This window comes from Lissotriton vulgaris, unplaced genomic scaffold, assembly GCF_964263255.1.
Source record: "Lissotriton vulgaris unplaced genomic scaffold, aLisVul1.2 SCAFFOLD_1373, whole genome shotgun sequence".
Lineage (NCBI taxonomy): Eukaryota > Metazoa > Chordata > Amphibia > Caudata > Salamandridae > Lissotriton > Lissotriton vulgaris.
This window is the reverse complement of record NW_028255383.1, coordinates 251,456-276,235: the sequence shown is the minus strand read 5'-3', so window position 1 is coordinate 276,235 and position 24,780 is coordinate 251,456. Positions and strand designations below refer to the sequence as shown.

Here is a 24,780-nt window from a genome sequence, read left to right as displayed (position 1 = left end):
GGTACTACTTTGCAATAACAATAAGTCAATTTCAACATCACTGCTTGTCGGCGTTGGACTCATGATTAGACTGGCTGCCTCTGCAACAGACATGGGCTTGGGCCTAGGTTGGTGGGGTGGGTCCACTGATGCAGGATGCTGCTCCCAGCTTGCTCCTTGGACACCCCTGTTGCAGGTGCAATTTTTGGTTTCCCAAAAAAAGGTCTTTGGCAACATACCAGTCTTGGTAAGTGACAGTGCCTTCTTCCACTGGCAACTTTCTTGGTACTGGACCTGGTATTTTTCTTTGGAGCCATCTTGAAGGTGTCAGCAGCACGCAGTGGCACAAATTGAAGAGATGTTTGTGGTCATACATCACGTGATGGTGTGCGCAGCAGGAATTCTGTCTGGTAGTACAATGGGTGATGACGTTTCCTCTTTTTTGCACCTAAAAGTAAAGAAGCAAGAAGAACATCAGTGAAACGAGGCATTCATTGTTGTGGTTGAATTGTGGCCTAGAAAATAATGAACCCCAGCCGACCTATATGGACACAGACTTTACAAAATGGTCCCTGGCCACACAAGGCCCACTATTACAAACACACTCACACCCTGGCCAGACAAAGTAGGCATGCTACAACACAGCTTTAATACAACAATGCCAAAAACGAAAATCCAGAAGGCTAAAAAAGGTTTGCAAGTTACGCAACAACCACACATATCAAAGGCATTTATTTACCACACATGAAAAAAAGTGAAAGACCCAAAAAAAACATTTTGCATTTCAATCAAATGCCATACATGCCCTAATTGATGTTTAAATCCAACAGACACCACAGAAACAGTTGTTTCATGCACCCATGCTTAGTTCTGGGCCTAGTGGCTGTGAGGTCTATTGGCAGACTACTGGCTGGCTGGTGAATTAAATAAGTATTGCAAATTGATTTTAAAACTTGGAGAAAATGTAGAGAACTGTGCAGCATGTTTCCTTTATAAAAGAAGAGCAATTACTTAAAAAACAAACAACTAGGCCCCTAGTGAAACTACAGGCCACCCACAACAATACATTTTTACAAAATGATGAAAAGTACAAAAAATGAAAGTGCAATGCTCAAATCAAACTAACAACACCAATTTTCAAACTTACTTGTGAAATATCAAATTCAAAAGTCTTCAAATCCAATGATCTATGATGCTGCAGACACAAAGAGGGATCCTTCCAGCTACAAATTTAAATGAAAAGTGAACAGGAGATGGACAAAGCACTGGGAGGAGCTTGCTGGACAGGAACAGGAATTTGGAGAATCTGGGGCACTTCCTTCCTCTTAAAAAAAAAAACTCTGCTCCGGTGTGGAGCGGAGACTTTTTGGCAACTCCCAATCCTATGCAGAACACAGAGTAAGCAAAAATCTGCAAACTCTGCAAGCAGAGCAGAGTTTTACGCCCAGAGTTATATAATACCTTGTTTAAGTTTCTCATACGTTGGTAAGCAAAATGAGTTGATGTAAGAACAACCATAAAATATGGCTCAATTTGCAATAGCTCCTAGCATTGAATATTGATATGTTTAATGACCTGGGACTTTGTGGAGAATTTGGAAATCAATAGTGGCTGTTTTGTTTTATCAATGGTGACTGGGTGGTCATTTACACCTATATACCAGCATCTACTGCATCCTACTTCGCCTGCGCATATTCCAACCAACTGAAGGCAAGTTTCATGGCTCTAAGACTGGGGAATTCTGAAACATCTTTGTAGTTGGCTCCAACCCAAGTAAGGAAGATTCTGCAGAGGCTGCGGGTAGTGCAAGGAATCCCTTGAAAACATTGTGTTCCTTTGTTCCTCACTGTTGGACAAGCAAAAAATCAGACTAAGGCATGAGTGGAATACCTTGGGGGCCTGTTCACGCCAGCAAGCCATCCTCGCTTCTTTTAATCCTTACACACCTGTCTAAACATTCTGTTGATAAAATGTGTTTTCTTAGCACACAATTGACTTCCTCACCCAGGTGCATCACCAGGGTATTCAGCGTATCGAACACATGATCTGAAACTTTTCCTCAAGGCAGGCACAGGACAATGGGCAAGATGAACAGTAGCCATTCCCACTCTATTGGCTCCTGGCACATTCATCTGCACAAGTATACGCTATCTTCCCAGTGAACCTTGAGAGTTCATATCTCTCCTTGTTGTCACCGACCACTGTCCTGTGTCACCCACATGAGGCATTGACTCCCCTTTATCTGTCCTAGTAAAAGAAGAATTGTTGGCATTATCCATATCGTGTGTGTTTCTCAGTCTGTGACAGTGTTCCTGCTGTTACATAATATTGTTGGTCAGTACCTCCAAATGATCATCCTCTGCCATTATCACTTCCACTTCATCTTAATCAGTTGGGGTTCATGCACAAGCACTTTGTTATAACAAAATATCGCCTCAGTATATAGCAATATTTTTACCTGGGAGTGTATTTGTATCCTATTTGGATACATTATGAAACTTTTGAATCTTTGTGTGTCCCTAAATATGTGTCCGTGTCTTAAGTGTTAGGCAGTATGGTTAGACGGTTCTCTCAAATGAACATCTTGTAGCTATTATACATTGTATTAGCACTTTATCACTGTCAGTTTGGACTCTTGCATTGGCACATTGTTACAAAAAAATGCTACTTCAGTTTGTTTTAATGCTCCTACTGGTGAATGTATTTTCATACTGACTGGAGACTTTTCATTGTCAAACTTTTGAATCCGTGTATGCTCCTTAATATAAGCCAGTGACATTAGAGTTAGGCAATACTGACTGCTAATATTCTTCACACTATCACTTTATAACTATGGGGTCAGTTCCGATTTTGGACGGCAGTGCTCTGAACGACGCTCGGAGCCCTTCCGCCCGCATCAGAATGTGCCAGCCGTATTCCTTTCCAACCGAGTCATTCCCATGGGCTCGGTCAGAGAGGAATCCAACTCGGATTTCTGGATGGCTGACGACAGGCTCGGAGAGCTCGTCCACCATCCTGAAATCCTTCAGTACTCCCCCGACCGAGGGAGTATGATGGCAGTTTTTCACTGCCTTTTCGTGTCGTTATTTCTGGCACTAAAAGGCAGTCTGAAACTGTCATTGGGGGCCCCCAGTTGGGCCCTCATGGGTGCAAGGCCACCGAATGGCAGCTTAGTGGCACATATGGTGCCCCACTGTAGATCCCTGCACCCGGTGGCAGGCACTTTGGGGTGCCGCCCACATGGTGCAGGGATGAACTGCGCCCCTCCATTCACAATGCGGGCATGCATTCCACCCGGAATGCATGCTTCCATTGTGTGACATATGGTTGCGATTGCATCATACTTGCAGGGCTGTAACCGACGACAGTAGGTCGGTTGGTCACGGTTCTTGACCAATGTCGGATAGACTCAGGTCCGTCCGACATCAGTAGTGGCCCTCAGGTGTCAGTGTCTTGAGCGTTAGCCAGTATGGTTGGACAGTACTCTCAAATGAACATCTTGTAGGTTTAATCCATTGTACTAGCACTTTATCACTGTTAGTTTGGACTCTTGCATTGGCACTTTGTTACAACAAAATGCTACTTCAGTTTATTTTAATGCTCCTACTGGTGAATGTATTTCAAACTGACTGGAGACTTTTCATTGTCAAACTCTTGAAACAGTGTATGCTCCTTAATATAAGACAGTGACATTAGAGTTAGGCAATAGTGACTGCTATTATTTATTCTTCGCACCATCACTTTACCACTGTCAATTTGGATTATTGCATCTGCACTTTGTTACAACAATTTGTTTTCTTATTGTCACGTTTTTGTTTTTAAATGTGCTGTAATGGTTTTAACTAACTGTATATAAATAATGAATACCTGTAATGGTGACATTTTGAAGCAAAGTCATGGGATCTAAAATGCCACACATTGGACTGCTGAGTTGAGTAGATCAGAAGGATATCCTCTATTGCTGTACTGTGATTTGTATTTGTCCATGATTGTGGCATACTCTTCATTATCCGAAGTAATCCTTTTGATGAGAAGAACTGGGAAAATGGTAGATGTTTTTATAAAGATTGGATCTCCAACACAACATTGACTCCTATATTATCGACCTACAAAATTATCGAGTCACTAATATTGCACACGAATATATCGACACCCAATGCACAAAACTAAAATATGACAAACATCGACTAAAAAAATTGTTAAAAATATGTTGATGTCAAAAATATCGACAGCAAAAAAACAGAACACAAATATATCAATAAATTAAAATAACATATATTACAACAAAAATATCGGTATGCATAATATCAATATCACAAACATCTGTGAAATACATATACACTATATGAAAAATAACATTTAAACATAAAAATAAACTATTTCAATAATACAAAAAAATAACATATCAAACATTGAAAGCAAATAATAAACAAAAATTACAAAATTAATAAAACTAAACAACAAATACACTGAAAAATCAAAAACAAATAAATGAACAAATACTACAACAAAAACACATATCACAACTATCAAAAATAAACACATTTGTATATTACATATATAAAAATATATAACATTTATTAATGCAAACATTTTATTTATAACACCAAAAAAATAAAAACAAACATCAAATAAACATAATTAACATTAAACAAATTAAATTATAACTGACAAAAAATTCAAAAAATGCTTTTTCAACCAATGAATTTAAACTACACCAACACAATCCAATAGAAAACTCTAACCATTTAATTGAACACTATAAAAAAATCAAATATTTAATACAAAGTTTACAATGAAACGGACAAACAACTAACCAGAAAAACTCTCATTAAAGGTAAGAACAAAACTTTTCAAATAAATACATAAAATTAGCTTTACAAAATATATAAACAAATTAACTAAAAATCTAATATGGCTTCCCTTACATTTCAAAGAGTAAACTTAACTGATTAAAACCAAAAATATTATTAAAAAAGTAATACATAACTATCAAATACTTATATTTGTATTGCTTCTACAGACTTCAACAAAACAACACCAACGAAATAAACTACATCAAGAAAAAAGAGTATGTTTTTTTAAAAAACAACTAAAGGCCAGATTACGATCTCGCTAGAGAAGCCCTCCATGTGACTTTACGACTTTGATCTGGAGGGCTTTCCAAGGGAATTGCGCTGTGCGAGTCCAACTGAATGAGTAAGATGCAGCTGTATGCTGACAGACTTGGTTTGCTCAGACTCCTATTGAACTCTATAGGATCCTGTTACAGGTACTGATGGGCACATAGACTGGTCCAGTAAGCAGCTTCTCGTATGCCTGACGCGTTTCTGGGTGATTCCTTCATCAGAGGCAGTTGGAAAAGATTGCGCTGCTGGCGGGCAACAACTCCTTAATTATTGTCGTGGTAATAGATTCACTGTTTCCATATGTGGAGCATCATGCCAGGATTTATGATGGACATGATGACTGGGGCCCAAGTCGGGGCTTATTGACGGCAGAAAATAAGCGCGGCAAATTAAAGGAAGGTATTGCAGGCACTACAACTCCCAGACTTCCATTAACGTGAATTACGTGTGTGACATTAATTAAGGAGTAGCTGCCTACCAGCAGCGCGATCTATTCCAACTGCCTCTGATGAAGGGATCACCCAGAAACGTGTCAGACATACGAGAAGCTGCTTACAGGACCAGTCTATGTGCCCATCAGTACCTGTAATTTAGGCTGGTAACCTACATGCCGTTCGTGTGCAGCTCATCTTGGGACACCACGTGTTATTGATATATATATTACCTACTGGCGATAGCCAGTAGGTATATATAGTTAGGATTTTTTCTCTATGGGACTTTTGAAAATTCTATGCCTAATAACTTTGGCGTTTGTGGACGGAATCGGCTGAAATTTTCAGGAAAATGGCACATTTTGTTTCTGAGCAGCTCCTGGAAATTTGGGGGGGGTTCGTCAAGGGGGGGCTGAGAAAAAAGGGGGGTCCCAAAACGCGATTTTCCCATGTTAATTTCCATAGGGCGGTTGGACTCACTTTTAGCCCGAACGGCTGAATGGATTTACACGAAACTTGGCAAAATTGTAGGGACTGTTAGCCCGATGTGCCTTTGCTAGGTCTCAATATATGTGCTTCAGTGGATTTTGAGAAATTAACGTTTAAATCAAGATATATATCTGTAACAGCGCTCCGGGCAGCGATCCGGTTCGCGAACTTTTCGCGTATCGGAACTTTGCGATGCGAAGCTGATTGGCTCTCCGGTGTCTGTCAACATTCTAAACAGTCCGTAGCGGCCGCCATCTTGTCTCTCGGTAGGATCGAGAGACAAGAGGAGGCCAAAACAAAGGGGGAAATGTAGGAAAGGGGGCAATGTAGACCCCTTCTGACCCCCTAGGATTGATGAGGGGGATATTATAGAGCCACGCGGGGCAAAAAAAAAAAATCCGATTTTTTCGCCGTAAAGACGCGTCTTGGTTCGCGAACCGGGCAGCTAACCGGGCAGCTAACCGGGCAGCTAACCGGCAGCGTAACGTGAGTCGGAGGAGTAGCTGATTGGCTGTCAACATTGTAAACAGTCCGGAGCGGCTGCCATCTTGTCTCTCGAGAGACAAGATGTGGTGAAAAACGAAGGGGGAAATGAAGGAAAGGGGGCAAGGTAGACCCCTCCTGACCCCCTAGGATTGATGAGGGGGATATTATAGAGCCACGCGGGGCAAAAAAAAAAAATCCGATTTTTTCGCCGTAAAGACGCGTCTTGGTTCGCGAACCGGGCAGCTAACCGGGCAGCTAACCAGGCAGCTAACCGGCAGCTAAGCTAAAAAAAAAAAAAAAAAAGATTCGATTTTTTCGCCGTAGAGACGCGTCTTGGTACGCGAACCGGGCAGCTAACCGGGCAGCTAACCAGGCAGCTAACCGGCAGCTAACCGGGCAGCTATATCTGTAACAGCGCTCCGGGTAGCGCTCCGGTTCGCGAACTTTTCGCGTATCGGAACTTTGCGAAGCGGAGCTGATTGGCTCTCCGGTGTCTGTCAACATTCTAAACAGTCCAGAGCGGTAGGGATTGTTTGTTTGATGTGCCTTTGCAAGGCCTCAAGATATGTGCATGTGTGGATTTTGTCTAATTAAGGTTAAAAAAATATATATATCTGTAAGCGTGCTCCGGCGCGCTTACGTTACGGGTTTGGTTTGCGCTGCAGAGGCGACGCGTCATGAGGCGTCTCACGTGGCTACGTGATACGTCACGTAATAAAGAGTATATTTTACAGCTACAGATATTAGCTTTTAAAAAACCAATGAAATTCAATGAAAAAACCACAGGTTATAGACTATATATAGTTAGGAATTAGCATTTACAAAACCTTGAAAATTCACTGAAAAAACCATAGGTTATAGACCATATATAGTTAGGAATTAGCATTTACAAAACCTTATTTTACTCGCACAAAACCATTGAAATTCCATATATAGTTAGTTGCACTAACTATATATCGCGCACCCGCAATCCACTGCTGATGATGTCACATATTACATCATTCATGACATGGTCAGTGACATCACTGATGACATCACTGATGACATCTCAAATGACATCACTGATGACATCACTGATGACAACATCCAGTGACTGTATGTTTCTGTAAAGTTAAAATATGTCTTATATTTTGAAGAATGAGTGGATGTATAAGTGTCTGGATGAAGGATTTAGTAGGTGCATGACTGACTGATTGAGTGAGTGATTAAATGTGTCTCACTGAGTGCATGGGTTAGTGACTAAACTGTTTTAATTTGTGCATCATTATATCTGTTGTTCTACAAACTGCTGCATATGTTGATCAGTAGCTATATGAGTAACTGTATGGGTTGATTGGTTGTCCAAGTATTTGTATGGGAAACTGAGTGTGTGTGTATGGGTGGCTGGAAGGTGTGTGACTCTGTACATAGATGTGTGAGTAGTTGATTCACTATATGTATAGATTCAAAAGTGCATGTGCAAACAGCTGTATGGGCGGTTGACTGTGCATGAGTGTATTAGTGAGTGAATGGATATCTCAGTGCTACATGTCAAAATAAGTACATATGTAAAACACAGTACATGTGAGAGTTGACATCTATAAATAACTGTGCATAAGAGCCAGTGAATGTGTGAGTGGCTGTATGGATCATTGTGAACATGTATCAGAGATTGTATAAGAGAGTAAAGTAAATATGTGTTAGTATATGTTTGAATAAGTAAGGTGTGTATAACTGTATAGTTGAGAAAATGGAGGTGTGATTGATTTTTGGCATAACTGACTAGGTGTGTGAGTAACTCCATGGATGAGTGACAGTCTGTGACTGTCTGTTTACACTGATTGTATCTAAGGTTATATTAGAGTCTGAAGAGGTTCATGGTATTATCACATGAATGATATCATCAGTGATGTTATCAGTCATGTCAAATGAGATGTTTTCAGTGATGTCATCAGTGATGTCATTTGAGATGTCATCAGTGATGTCATCAGTGATGTCACTGACCATGTCATGAATGATGTAATATGTGACATCATCAGCAGTGGATTGCGGGTGCGCGATATATAGTTAGTGCAACTAACTATATATGGAATTTCAATGGTTTTGTGCGAGTAAAATAAGGTTTTGTAAATGCTAATTCCTAACTATATATGGTCTATAACCTATGGTTTTTTCAGTGAATATATATATATTTACATATATATATTCTACTTCTGTTTATTATCAATACAGTCAGTGGGGAGGCTTCTCATGAGAAGCCCACTTGAGCACTGAGAACCAGAAGTTGCACCTATGTGTTGCATGCTATACCATGTCATAGTCACAGCATTTTCCTACTTCCCTACAAACTGTCCTGATCAGACCTTTCTGTCTCCTATATCTACTTTTCAGTTACCCGTGATAAAGGGATTTCCCAAAATGCTTTGGGGTTTGGACATGATTGTTTAAATAAGATTTTCACATTGTCAGATTTTGTTTTTGTAAATGTGGAGCAACATTTTGTCTGAAATTTGAACATCAACATCAATCCCTTCAATAATGTAATTGAAGTCATGAAGAGTATCCAATTTCTCTTAATGAACTGTCTAATCATTTGGCATATATTAGAAGCCTATGGGCAATAAGGGAGGACCAATATTCTCAGAAGCCCAAATCGCCGATCCTGCTACATCAATTCCTATTGACACTACTGTGGTAAGTTCTAACCTTCTACCCTCAAACTATTTAAAGGTGCCTGCTTTGCAATATGTGCAACCATATTCAGAAAGCGGTCTGTGAGTCTGAATCTTTTTCCCCCACTGCATTTGTCATGTTATCGTATTAACTTTTTATGCCTTAACAGGAATCCTACCAGAAACTACTGATCTCATACTAGATTCAGTTGAAACCATGTGTGAAACTAAAACCTATTTGTGTGATGGGCCTTCATAAGATATTGCCATAGCAGTCCAACTTTCTCATAAAATACTTACCTCTACCCCCCACCCCCCAACTTTGATGATGGGATTTAGCAATTGTCTAAAGTGACTTTTATATATAAAGCATACCTTAGTTAACTCCACAATGTTTAATGAAATTCTTCTATTCTGTATTTACCTCTAACCTCCTTGGTCTTAGACATTTAGGGGGGGATTAGGATAGCGGGCGTACTTAAGTCCGCCCACCACCCTAGCGGTAACAGGACCGCCCGCCTGCCATGCAGCAGTCCTGTCACCCTGTAATGAATGTGGCTTCTCACCAATAGGCCACATCCAAAAACCCTGCACTCCCACCTGGGAGACAAATATACCACTACACCTTTAAAAATTGACTTTGAACAGCAATTCCTAAAGACAAGGAAAGGACACAGCACTCCCTTTAGGCAAGGTAACAAAAAACAAATTCTGGTGCATTTAAGATAACACACACAAGTTTAATAATGCAACATTTTAAAAAGACAGGCCGAATATATCAGTCATGGCAGACTCAAAGAAAACTGTAGATTAATGCAATGTTCAAAAAGATAAGCCAAATATATCAGTAAATGCAGATTCCCAAAATGTCAAATGAATGATTAAATGAACAATTGAACTAGAATGCAGTATATACAGATAGCAAAGAATAAAAAATATATGCAAAAGAAAGACTGATTAGGAACACTGATTGAATTTTCATCATCCTTGCCGACTCTTTTGCTGTAGGAAGCCCGCCAAACAGCCCAGGTAGGAGTTTCAATCAGTCCCCAAATTTCGTCATCTCCACAACAATAAGTCTATTCTGTGGTGAACTTCCCATCTGGCCCCCGTCGGCTTCCGGGTTGAATATCATTATTCAACGTGAGGTGAAGCTTCAAGAAAACCATGCCCCTTTCTTATTGGAAAAAACCAAGCAGGCTGTACCAGTCTGCGTCAAGGCCAAGACAGTGGCTGGCCAAGCCTCTGTATTTTGACTCTGAGACAGAGTTGTACATTCCACAGATAATATCCAGTTCACTCTGGTCAGTGAGGTGCGAAAAACAAGTGAGGAGCGGAAAGACCTTGAATATGAATCACAAGCACTGCTGTGTAGGCAGGAGCAAGGCAAAGTCAGACATGAGGCCATGTCAAAGCCAATAGTAAGAACTCATTATTCTGTGCACGCAGAGAAAGACACAGTCAGAAAGCAAGATAACATAAAGCCATGTCAAAGCCAATCGTCAAAGTCAGAAAACAAGATGACATTAAGCCATGTCAAAGCCAATAGTCAGAACTCATCAGCAAGCCAGAAAGCAAGATGACATGAGGCCATCTCAAAGCCAATAGTAAGCACTTATAATATAAATGTACTGTTCTACTCCATGACAGCTCTCACTAAAAGACAGCAAGATTACAAAACAGAAGAGAAGCAGGCATATGCAGGACCGTCTCATATGTCTAGGCTAAGGTAAAATAACACACTAAAGTCAGTTAAAATGGTGGTAGTTGACTGTCATCATAGGGTGCCAATCACAAGAGCGCCACTTTTTTTATCCCCCGAATCATGATGTGACTGCCACCGCAGCGTTCGCATCAGGCATTTTAACATTGCGGCTGATGCTGCTGGCTGCAGCACCTGCAGCAATGGTAAAACGCCATGTTGTGCTTTGCTATGCACAACGTGGCAGGCACCGCGCGGTGCCTTCCACCTTGTGTATGGCCCCAGTGCAGCCCCCAACATCCCGGCCCCCAAAGCCAATCCCGGCCAGCCTTTTGCCACCATGGAAAGGCCTGAAAAGCCACACGTCCTTATAGCAGACACCGCCACCATATTGCGCCCTAAGTCCGCCCAGGCGGCAATCAGAATGAATGCCACCAAAGATCCAGTATGGCGTACATCGGATCAACATAGCGAGGTGCATACGTTAGAAGGAGTGAGAGAAACACAGAATCAGAAGTACTCCCTAGATAAAGTGCCACTTTCTCACCTGTCCCGTGATCTCTACGTGGTATAGAGTGGTTCTCCTACATATGAGAGAGCCGCAGAGTACAGATTTCTAGAGGAACGTTGGTAATTATGAAGGCACTTTGACAACGAGAGCCACAGAGTGATTTAGTTGCCTACAATCAGAATAAGAAGCCACTTTGGAATAACTTGATTGACTAATCAGTTGGAGGTCAAAGACTACGACAGATTTCTATTAGCCCATGTCCTGATGAGGCCCTTATTCAATAGGCTGAAACGCGTCGAAATTTATAAGAAGACACCAGCCAAAAAACTTATGTTGTATAAATAAAATCAATAAGGAGTGTTATATGTAGAGAAGTTGAAATAATATAGACTGTTTTTTCTCCTTTTTCTGTTTGGTAGATCTTGTTTTACAGGAATGCTTGGCCTTATGTTTATAAAGCATCCTTTTTTCAATAATTTGGGCTAGAATATATGAAAAATATAAAAAAATGTCAATGTATTAATGTGTGTATATATATTGTGTGTATATGTGTTTGAAAAGTGATCTATATATACGTGTTCGTTTGTTTTTGTATATAAATAACGGTTTGAGAAACAAAAAAACCCTTTTTCTATTTTTTCTAACCAATGAGAAAATAAAAGAGCAGTTGGAAATTTGTACTATGTCATTTGGTTGGGTTGTGGAGGTTTAAAAATGAGATAGAATTTATTTCTTGGAGGTGATTTACTTCACACAGGAAGGGATTATTAATTTGTCTCGTCATTTGGAAATAGATTTTTGTTAATTATTCCCTAGTCATCATTCTTTTTGTATACTATGACTGGCGGAAAAGCGGCAGATGCACTTTACGTCCGCCGTGATACCCCCCGCCCTTAAAATATTGCGGGGAGTAAATCAGGTTGGGATGGCGGGAGGATCGCCACCACCGGGCCAGCAGTGGTGATTCGCCCGCTATCGTAATCACCCATAAATGTTTTATGAGCTTGATTATATGGACTGATTATGGGTGAAATAAGAAGTGCATACTTTGCCTCATTGAATACTTATATAATATGTCATCAGATCTTTCTTTGAGTTAATACACGTTGTTGTCAAATCAAATAAAACGTTATTTGGTTTAGACTACCATTAAAGCACATAAAACAATACAAAACAACAATGATAAATACACTCAGAATATAGGCATATAAAAAAGGTCACTAACACATCATTTAAAATTAGTTCCAGTGGAATCATAACAATTGGAAATAAATAATACAGGGTGCACAAAATACCAGAGATTGGAACCACAGCTAAGAAGGCAGGTAAATAACTTAGTAAAACAAGACATGCCCACAATTTCCCTGGGATGCCGTGATGTGTGCTTGTTTAAGAAAGAAGATGCTTGAAGATGTCCTGTTTATGCCAGACACTGGATTGAGGCTAGCCCAATGTTTTTGCTCTAATGCTCCAACTCAACTGGAGGCATCCAGATACAGCACAAATGTCTGACTCCTTGGTCTCAGTGTGGAGGAGCCTAAGCCCCTCAAGGTGTCGTCTGCACCCAAGCTGCATGCAGTTCGAAAGACTCCAACTTTTTCTAGGCCAGGCATAGCTGGGGAAAAAAAGATGAAGTGTGGTAAGGATTCCTACCCCGTGGAGCAAACCAGGTACATGACACCTCTACCCACATTACATTTCCCTCTACAGGAAGACGGAAACAAGGGAAGTGTGCCATGCTTGAACTTCAGATACAAGTGCCTGACAGTAGGCATGAGCAGGCAAACAAGAAAAGGCTCAAATTTGTTTAAGGTTTAATGTCAATAAAGTTACTGGAAAGAGAGCCAAGGTTCCCACTCTTCATCTCATGTTCCCACATGCACCCCAAACATGCCTCTTTGAGTGCTTCCCTTGTGAGTTGTGGAAAATGTGTCTCGTAAGACCAGAGGTCCTCAAGACCAAGCTTAGTCACTGTCTTTTAGGTTGCACATCCACTTGATTTTTTGGAATTTGTCCAATGCAACTATTTCTTTAAAGCATGGAAATAAACGCCAAAGTGCACTTTTATCTGTGCCAATAAAGGAGGGGTCTCAACTGAGCTTTATTGACTCTGGGTAGCAGAGGGGTGCCTTTAGGAAGGCCTACCAAGGCTCTAAGAAAATCGTTTTTTGCTACAGTCAATTCAGCCAGACTTGTCTAGCCCCATAGCTCTGCCCTATATAATGTGTTACCCTCTGCCTTGGCCTTGTATATTATGAAGGTGGGTGAAATAGGTCTGGCTTTGAAGGACTTGTATTGCCTTAGAACTATAGCATCTTATGAGGCTAGTGTCAGACAACTGTTTTTCTGGTATGCCCAGAACATATTCTTGGTTAGGGTTTTTCCCAAGATGCTAAACTTCGTGACCCTATGTTAGGGTTTGCCTTCAAGCGAGATAGAATCTCTAAATGTCCCGTTGTGGGTTGATGGTCATGAATTTGGTTTTTGAATGATTGATCACCAGCTCTCAGTAAGTGCTAAAAGCCATGAATTGATCTACAAAGGTTTGCAGTCTAGCCGAGATTTTGGTTATTAATAAAGTGACATCTGTGAATAGGAGGCTCTTATACTGGACACCATAGGGTAGTCACCCTCAATCTCCTCCAGGTAGGTAACCACATCTGTTAAATACAACAACAAAAATGTTGAGGTGAATATGCATCCAGGACGTGAGCCTTTGTGATCTCCTATCCACTCAGTTAATTCCTCCTTGAGTCCCCATCTACTTTGAGCGTAGCTGTCTTGATGTAGATCTATGAGGATGTCTAGGAGATCATGCTGTTCTTCAGGACCTCGCATAACTTGCAGTGGGTACTAGATCGAAGGCAGACTTTAGGTCCACAAATACAAGGTAAAGCTGGGATTTTTGTATAATGACAGTCTTCCAGTAAATACCCATGAACCTAAAAATGTAATCTGTCAATTGTGCTTATCTAGTTTCTAAACCCCACTTGTAAGTATGACAGAGTTCCATGCTACCCTATCCAGTTATCAAGCTGGTACAAGATTTTTCTGAATTACATCAATGAGATGATAAGTCAGAAATTCAGAAGGAATCTCTTGAGCCTCTCTAATATAGAGGCATCATCTCAACTGCTTTCCAGCTGCACGGGATGTCCATCCCTCACAGAATCAAACTGGTTAGCCTCTTTATTTATATGGACTAGTTCCCAAGGTCTAATAGAAATAGAGTGTGGTCGATGTGGAAGGAATCCATGAACGACGCCAAAGACAACAGAACAGGCGGAGCAATGGGAGAGCAGCGCCGACCCAAGGAGGGTACGGAGAAAAGGCGAGATGGTCCAGCATCTCTGAAGTAACGGACGGTGGTACACAGAAGGACCGAGTACTCCTTTCCAATCAAGAACCCCATCGCAGGTCAGCTGTCCCAGCCACGCTCCAGGAGGAGTGTGCTGGAGCGTGGCTAATGCAGGTGAGTGACAGGGTCAATACTTGGGAAAGATGAGGGAGTAGGACAACAAGACTTGAGACCACAGGTCACTCATAAATGTGGTTAATGCCAGGTATTGTTTTGGCCTATTATTGTCTGGTTTGTTTCATGCCATTTTTGCTCCTCCCTAGGGACTGCAACCTACTCTCTAAATGCCTTAAACCCCCTCTCCCCATACCCTAAGGCTAAAAGGGGCTTTCTTTATATCCCTCTTCCGGGAATGAGTTCACAAATCACGCACTTTCACAACACTGCACAGTAGAGCAAAGTTAAGCTGATGGATTTGGCTCATTTAAAATATAAAAAAATGTACCTGCTTTTGCCTCAGTTGTCTCCTGAGGGACTGGCAGGGACATTCCAGAGACTGGACCTACAAAGAAGAGGAAGATGGAATTTTATTTTATGGAATTTATATGTTGCAGACACGTTCTAGTAATAAAGATAAAGAAGAGATGCCACCATAATATTGTGCCCATGGCTTTTTATTTATATTCCATAAAGCATGAGGATCACGGCATCCCAGTCTTGCTGGACTTTTTACTGGGCTGATCTATATACTTTCCTTCTAATTCTAATGTAAATAACATCATCTCTCTCTCTCTCTCTCTCTCTGTCTCTAGAGAGACACCCTGGTGTAAATTCTTTTTTGCGTTTCTGCAATCTTTATTCTACCAAGTGCATCCAGGTATTAGGGCTTTTTGAGTATGTGCATGATATTGACCGAAACATTCACCTAAGGTGTTAATCATTGATCTGAGGGGGTTCTGGATATTTTCCATAAAGCAGGGAGAGGTTTTCTAGTCGGAGACAGCATAAGTCAGTGCCCTATTCATTTTGGCCATACGGTCTGGCTGGACTGCGACCATAGCCAATTTCACCCTGATGCAATTATTAGTTGGAAGTAGGAAATTGGTAACAGAAAGGGGGTGATCATGAACTGCTTCAGTATGTCACTCAAGGACAGTGTAGTGCATTATGATCACTATCTATCCTTGGTAATGACTTCATGTCACATTCCATTCTCTTCCCCATTTATAAAAAAGAGGACTGCATGAAACCAGAAACTTCCACCTTATTGCTTTCTTGGACATAAAGGCAAAAACGCATGCAGGAATACTAATGAAAGAACTAGAAGCCTGGGCAAAAGACAATAACATTCTTCCTCTCTTTCAATCTGGTTTTGGGCCCGAAAGCTCCACCACGGATATTATCTTAGTATTGCGTCACCTGTCACACCGAGCTACACAGCCAGCGTCATCACCTCATTTTTTCTGTTTTGTGGACTACATCGCAGCATTTGACTGGGTGGATCGAGAAAACCTGTGGGAAAAACTAGACTCCTGGGGAATCCCCCAACAGATACTAAAGGCAATTACAGCATTTAATCAGGGGACCTGGGTCCGCATAAAGACCAGCCAATCCACTGTAACAGCCAAGGTGCCAACCAACATCGGCCTGAAACATGGCTGCGTCCTCACCCCCTTCTCTTTAATCTCTACACTGCAGACCTGGGAAAAGCCTTGGAAGGCACATGTTTACTAACACAAAGGCTGAGAAAAGTGCAGCTCCAAATTCTTCATATGCCGACGACATTGTAATGATGGATCACATGCGGACTGGTCTAGAGCAAGCCCTAAATGCTCACTACAGGTATAATCAAAAGAACAGCCTCATGGTGAACCAGGAGAAGACCAAGATAGTCATCTTTGGGAAGTACCAGTGAAAGAAAACAGCTCAATGGCCCCTAGGTGACCTGCAAATCAAAACATGCACGAGCTACAACTACCTTGGCGTCAAGCTATCAGAAGGGGAAAACTCAGTGGCTCACCTAAAACACCTAAGAAGCAAGGGGACCGGCATCGTTTACAGTCTGAAACATCCAAGCCAGCTACTACACAGTCCAACTGCAGAACCCATCCTGAAGGTTCTGAGAGTAAAACGTGTCCCCTCTCTTAATTACGGTCACCTAGTATTTCCAGGCAACAAGTTACTCATGAACCTCCAAATCTCCACTTACAAGAAGGTTTTAACTCTCCCCCGACAGGCCAGGGGAGCCGGAGGGAGACTGGAGCTGGGACTCTCCTGACCTGATATAATTTGCTCAGGAGACATAATAACATACTACATGTCTCAGCACCCTCACTGAAAGCTCAAATGAAAACAATTTTTGAAGAGGCTGTGAGGTACAGTTGGCAGCGGCAACAAGTCTGCTTGAAATAGAAGATCAACATTTGCATAACCAGGATATCCCAGTCACAGCCTGGAAAAAGACAGTGAACACACCGGTTAAGAAAATATCACTTGAAAGGGACGTGGGAGGTTTACGTTGCCAACCTAATGTTTCTACACTGGATGCCTTATATATCCTGGAAAAACCTCAGTCTTACTTTGAGCAAGTTTTGATATTCCAGGCATGGAGAACAATCACTTACATGGGACTTCTTGCACTGCCCACCGCAGACTTCAATCCATCCTGGGCTCAGCAGGACAACTCAACCTCAAGTCGTCTATGTAGCTACCAAAGTGAATCCTAGCTTCACCTGCTGTGCTGCTGCCCAAAGATGGCAAGAGAGTGACATCGCCTGGTATTCCTAATTTGCAGGTCTCACAGCCTTAGACACTGCAGAGAATTCTCAGACCTGTGCTTCTCTGCCAAAATAGCACAGACTGTGGCCTTTTAGGGACATTTAGAAAAGCAGTTCGGGCTGCACTGGCACATACCTTTAAAGTCACAATCGGTAACTAGTTGGCCACCAAGCGTGACAATGACCAAGTAGCTTACAAAGCAAACTAACATTCTGGTGCCCACAATATATTCAGAGTCCTGCCTTAGATTTCTCCCAACACAAATCCCAGGAACACAAGGGAACAAAAATGATCAAGAGGAGAGGATTAAAAAAGCATGTCAGACAAGTCAACCCATGTACCCTGCACTGAAAAGAGAAAAATAATGTTGTTTTAATATTTAGTCATAACTAATACTGGGACAGCTGACATAAAGGTTTTATTTAAGAACTGAAAATGAACATTAATTTATTGGGCAAAGGGCCCACCTAAAGGACATGCAAACTGGGTCCCCAGACGTAGGTAACACCCTAACGCACTAGCACTTTAGTTTTAGCTCGCATTATTGCTTTTAAGATTTTACAGATTTTAGCGAACCAAGTTACCCCAGTTGGAGTATGCAAGGCAGTTATGAATTCAAAACTTGTTTCTTTTTCCTTCCTTCTCCAAACATGGAAAATGAAGTATATTGTAATGTTTTTAATTAATAGAATAATAAAAGGAACTACTGCCTAAATGTCAGCAACCATAGTCCAGAGAGAGAGAGATCAGTATGTAGTCAACCCTGCTGAAGTCACTAGTGTGATTGAAAGGGTGTGCTTCAATTTTGTCACAAGGGGTGCAACCATTGAATACCTTCAACCCCAGTAACAGTGCGAAGGCTAATAGCTCGTAGGCTGCATCAGTCCAATATTTTGCCGGTGTGGCATTTAGGAAAAGGAGGCCGCAGGCGTCATCCTCTGAGTTAGCTAGAGAAGGGTTATTACTATGCAGGGACTCAAATGTGGTGTTGAAATCACCTACAACTATAAGATTTTCTTGTGTATCAAAAAGATTCCTATGTGCAGCAAATTGCTGAATTGTCTGCATACTGAATGCCAAGTATGGACAGTTTCACATTTAAAGAAGCACAGACCCAAACTAGTAAGCACCCAGATGGGCCTCTCCTTTTGCTGTGGCAGGTGGGAACAAATAGATGACTTACCCTGATATAAAGACTCAATCACACTCAAAGGGCTACATGTACAACCATTTCATTTTGCAACTCGCAAATTGTAATTTTTAGTAACTCACAACGTGAGTCACAAAATGAAATGTACTAATATGTCTCAGACACATTAGCGATTTCCAATGAGGTCACAATGGACCTGCCTTATCAATATTCATGAGGCTGGTCGCAATTTGCAAGCCTTTGGGAATTGGCAATAACACAGGAAAGGTGGCCTGCTGGGGACAGCAGACCACCATATCTGTGTTTGATTTTAAATAAAGCAACTTTTTATTTTTATATAAGCCCATTTTCTTTAAAGGAAACAAGGATGTGTTTCAAAAAGAAAAATTAAATGTTTAATGAGGGCCTGTCTGCTCTTACAAAACGTTTTTGCTGCCTGTCAAGAAGGGAAAGGGGTCCCCTGAGGATCCCTTCCCATTGGTGACCGGCTACCCACCTACTTCTAGTAGGTTTTGAGACCGCATTGTGGTTGCAAATCAATCGTATATGCCCTTGCGACTCGCTATTAGGAAGGGACATCCTTGGCACGCTCTTTCCTAATAGTGACTTGCAAACCCTATTTTGTGAGTTGGTAATAGGCTACCGACTCGCAAAACAGGGTTGGTACATTGCACAAGCGGTTGTAGCAGTCGCAAACAACCCAATTCTAAATTTGTGACCGCTAAAAACGGTTGTACTTGTGCCCCTAGGTTTCTTGGAAAAGGCAATAATTAGTAATGGGAGAGGCACTCCTATCGATATAAACAATAGACACTTATTTTGTACAAAATAAGTGTCTATTGTTTATATCGATAGGAGTGCCTCTCCCATTACTAATTATTGTTTTGTTACCCAGTCCACAGGGAGTGAGCACCCATTTCTTACAATGTCCTTTGATGCCATAACCAGTCTCACGGATAATCGTGCTAATATATTGGCTTACACCAATGAACAAGCCACAGAAATATATTCCCTGATACATGATGTCAGGTCCTTCAATGTACAAGGGAGTAGTTTGTCACAACAATTGAAACAACTAGAATTTTTGACGAAAAGACAATTGAACCAACGCCTCCATGCGTCAACACTTGTGCAATATCATCGTGCCAAGAGGATACCTAGGGGTTTAAGAATGCCCATAAAACCCATGCTTTTTCGTTTTCACATGAAGAAAGATTTTATGGACCGCTGGTATGCTGTGCTTAATAAGTGTTCGTTGGATTTAATCTTATTGTTGTTGGAGGAACTAGCAGTAGTCATCAATGAAATCACAGAGGAAATTAATCTTATCGAATCAGATCTAAAGACCAGGATGGATTCACAAGATTGGTCCAAGTTTCTGGAAGAAATGAATGCCAGAATGGATAAACACTCAAAAGAAATTCAGGAGGGAAAACTAAGGAAGTATAAACGTGATACACTGGACTACAAGTTGAATGAAGTGTATACATGGGCGGAGGTGTACGCCCAAAGGAGAACCTTCACAAAGAGAACACCTAATACATCTTCACAAGAAAGTGTGGTCTCAGAGGGAGAAACTCAAGCCACCAGACAACCTCCAACAGTTGCTACACCACCTGATGTAATGGAAACAACAAGCAATGAGGGAGCTGCATCTTCCTCTAAGACGTCTTTTTCCGCCCAGGACGCGGATACCACTCAACCTCCGGGGAAAACAAAAGGAAGACAAGGAGAGGCAAAGGAGGTCACAAAACCCAACCTGAGGAGCACACGACCAACTTAGTATTGAACATCTCAGTGTATGACTTGACACCCCAACAAATCAAAGTTCTCAACAAAGGGTTGAACTTTGTGCCAACTTACCAGACCAATCCCCTTGAGATTGAAATCGACTTCTTCAAATTCATGAGAGTCTTACGTTTAAGATATTTTTTTTCCAACTTTCCTGATCAAACCTCAGAGCAAGATCCACCTGAATACATGGAGTTCAGACCAAAGTCAGTCTTTCAAGCTCCCACTTCTCACAAAATTTTAGACGCCTTTGAAAATCTGGTGCTAAATGATCTTAGAAAGATAAACACTTCCAAAAAAAGTCGATGGAACCTTTCCAAATATGAGAGAGATACATTACAAGAATTAGCAAAAAACCAGAGCATTCAAATCCAGCAAGCTGATAAAGGGGGAGCAATTGTTGTAATGAACAAAACTTTCTATGAGTCAAAAGTGATTGAGCATGTCTCTGACAATAATACATACGTCAAATTGGATCATGATCCAACCAAGGAACTCAAGGAGGTACTAAATAAGATACTAGACACTGCTGAAAACATGAAATGGATCAACAACAAAACAAGACAATTTCTTACAGTTTCAGTTCCCAAGCAGCCAGGACTATATATGCTGCCAAAAGTCCACAAAAATCTTTCTAACCCACCATTTCGTCCCATAGTCACGGGATGTGGCACCATCTTCGAGCCTCTGGGCCAATTTATTGATCAGTTTTTGCAACCTTTCGTACAGTCATGGTATTCTTATACCAAGGACACCACCCATTTTTTACAAAAACTAATGAGAGTAACTGTTAAACCAGGCATGCTGCTATGTACCATGGATGTCAGCGCCCTTTACACCTCTATACCGCATTCTGCTGGCATCGAGGCTGTGGAATGGGCTCTGTTAAAACAAGAAAACCTGCCTGTCAATAAGATTTTTTTACTGGAACTTTTGCATTTTTGTTTACATCACAGTTATTTCAAATGGGACAATGTTTACTATTTGCAAAACAAAGGGACCTCCATGGGTTTTTCTGGGGCCCCAGCCTATGCAAATACTTACATGTCAAGATTCGAAGATCAATATATACTGACAGATAATGAATGGATAAACAACACAGTTCTATATTGTCGGTACATAGACGACATTTTTCTAATTTGGCAGAATTCAAAAAGCCTTCTGGAACAAAAGATATTAGAGCTTAACCACAAGGATGAGAACATTAAATTCACGCACAGCATTGAAGAGGAAGGTATTCCTTTCCTGGATGTAAAAGTAAAAATTGGAGATAACACCATTGACACAGAGGTGTATCACAAGGCAACTGATAGAAACACAGCTCTGTCGTACAACAGTTTTCATTCAAAAAGCTTGATAAACAATCTGCCATACTCCCTAATGCTAAGGGCTAAAAGAATCTGTTCCCAAGAAGAAACCTTACAAACCAATCTTGATACCATACATAAGAGATTCTTATCCAAAAAATATCCCGTTGATGTACTTCAAACAGCAAAAGAGAAAACTGGCAAACTATCCAGAGAAACCTTATTTGAGAAAAAAACAAAGCAGCCTTTACAAAGACAGGTATTTGTTTCAAAATACTCAACCAGCTCGCAAGAGATTAAAAAAAGTATCAATTGCCATTGGGATTTGTTAAGCAAGGAAACTGATTTCAAAGACTTATTTCTCAACAAACCAATTTTTGCCTATAAGAGGTCACGAAACATCAAGGAGTTGTTGAAACCTTATCCAGTGAAAACAACAGAAAGCTATAAGGGCATGAGAAAATGCCAAAACTGTGTACACTGCAATAATGTAATCGTAACCAACACAGTCAAGCACCCACATACGGGGGAAACTATTCCCATCAGAATCAATGCAGACTGCAATACCATGAACGTGGTCTATGCCATCAAATGTCCCTGCGGGCTGTTATATGTGGGGAAAACTGAGAGAAAAACCAAGACTCGCATATCCGAGCATAAAAGTACAATACGAAACAAGAACACAAAGAGCAGTTTGGCAGTTCATTGGGAAAAAAGTAGGCACACCATAGCCCAACTAAAATTCCAGATCCTCGAAGTGGTGGCCCCATCACCCGGAAAAACACTCACGAAAACTCTGCTACAAAGAGAAATTTTCTGGATAAAAAAACTTCAGACACAAGATCCCAAGGGGATCAATGATCGAGTAGATCTAACGTGTTTTCTATGATATATGCGCATCTTAACACGCAGGAGGACTGTTTCCTTGGTCTACTATATTTCACAAGTTTGCATGATTGTTTTTATAATCACACTATGTTCTTTTACTTTATTGAATTTTTACAATTGTTTGTATTTGTATTTGACGCACTTCACTAGTTCATCACCACAAACACCACTACAACATGGCGCCTATCAGTTGCCCTTTCAGATTTTCCCGGTTTCTGAATAGTCCGTCTTCCATGCCTACATTTAGACGCGTCATAAACACGGGCAGTCGCCGTGAGATTCGAACTTGTTTCCGGATTACCATCCGATCCAGTGACCTGTTGCAAAGAGGAGAGACTTGCGCGCTTAGAAGCTTTCTACTATATTATCAGGTACGAGCACAACATGGGGAGTAGCTAGAGGGAGCTTGTATATTAGAACGCTGTGGAACTGATTCCCGCCGTTCTTGTTTTTGTTTCCAGCAGTATGCAGGTTCAGTCGAGAGTTGTGATTAGGTCCGCAGCATGCTAGAGGAGTAAAATACAAGCCGTGTAATTAGAACGTTCTAACGTAAGTGAAACAGTGAGATACAGACGTCGGTTATTTGGCAGTGTTATTGGAGGTAGATACTATTCCTGACGGAGTGTTTATTGTCTCGTTCTTTTCAGGCTTTACACTGTTATTTTCCTGAGACGCGAACAAGTATAGACTGCACGGACTTTGTTGACCTCGCTAGTTTTTAAATCGTACCACGCTGTGTTCTCTCAGCAGTAAGTGTCATCCCAGGCCTTCAGCGAGTTTTGTTATTTCCATTCTGGTTTCCACAACTCTCTAACGAGAGTGTTTGTCTCTTTAGGTACAACGGACCACACTTTCCACTTTTCAGCGCCTTACGAAATTACATCTTTTTTACACACGCCTTATATGAACACAAGTGAGTGTGCAATCTCAAGTTGATGTGTTTACTGTTGTGATTATATTATAAATGCTTAGGACAAAGTGACTTTGAACAAATTCATGCATGATCATCAAAACAGTGACATTCTAAGTACTTTGTATCTGGAGAACCAGATGTCATTTATGTGACCTAGTTTTTTGTATTTCTTTTGATTGCAGGTATCGCCCCTGAAGAAGGGCCTAACAGGCCCGAAATGCATTGGGCAAGGCTATATGTTTGGGCAAGATATTTCTGATTAATCATGATGTATAAGGAAATTGATTTATGTACAAAAATCCTTAGAGATTTATGAATTGTGATATTCACTGACATTTAAGTGAATCTTATGGTCTTATGAATTTGAAATACTAGTAAAATTTAAATGCTCACAAATAAAATGATTTATGATTTTTTCACAAGTAAACTAATGTGTTGAAACATTTCAACCTAGTTAGGTTGCAATCGCAACAGTGCGAAAAGGGCAAGCGGTTTCCGCTTGGTCACTTTCTTGGAAAAGGCATACATCAAATCAATCTGTGAAACAATGTGTTGTATTGCGAGCTTCCCTTCATTTTCATGTGTGAGGTGCCTTTCCACATTGTGGAACCACCCTCCGTGATCCAATGTTTGTCTTACATTTCCTGATACAATTTGCTTCTCTTTGGGTAACAAGCATTTCTGTGTTCGCAAATGGGCCAAGTCTCAGGATTGTGCCATTTGTAAATGCAAAACCGCTTTTCACATGAATCAAACTCAATTTTGTGTTACCAAATCACAAAATGGGTTTGCAATACGGTATTTTGAAGGAGTATGTTTAGGGCGTCCTTTACAAATACTGAATCCTGCTGTATGTATGAATGTTTTGTGACTGTGAATGCAGTTGCGCAACATTTGCATTTACCCCCAATTTCACATAGGTGGTAACCCATTCACAAATTGGATGGGGTCCACCAGGGACCACAGCCTGCTCTTAAAAAATGAAAAGTGAACTATTAATTTTTTTTCTAAACACAACCCATTTTTCCTGAAAGCAATCATGGACATGGTGGTCTGCTGACCCCAGCATGCAACGATCCCCATGATTTTAGCGATTCCTAGGGGGTCATAAATTGCGACCTACCTCATTAATAATAATGAGGTAGGTCGATTTGTGACCCCCTACAAATCGCTATATGAAACTTTTGGAGTTTAATACATTTGTAAAAGCGATTACCTAATTGAGATTCGCTGGAAATCACAATTAGTTAATCGTTATTATGTATATTGATACATGT

General features: G+C 40.9%; 1 gene segment (V, D, J or C); it reads right to left on the bottom strand.

Moving 5' to 3' along the window:
* The window catches only part of LOC147659150 (immunoglobulin heavy constant gamma 2-like), a 342,076-nt gene that overhangs the window by 264,704 nt on the left and 52,592 nt on the right, over nt 1-24,780 (bottom strand). Inside the window, 1 exon segment of the C gene segment in view lies at nt 15,182-15,238. Within this exon segment, the coding sequence occupies nt 15,182-15,238 (57 nt within the window).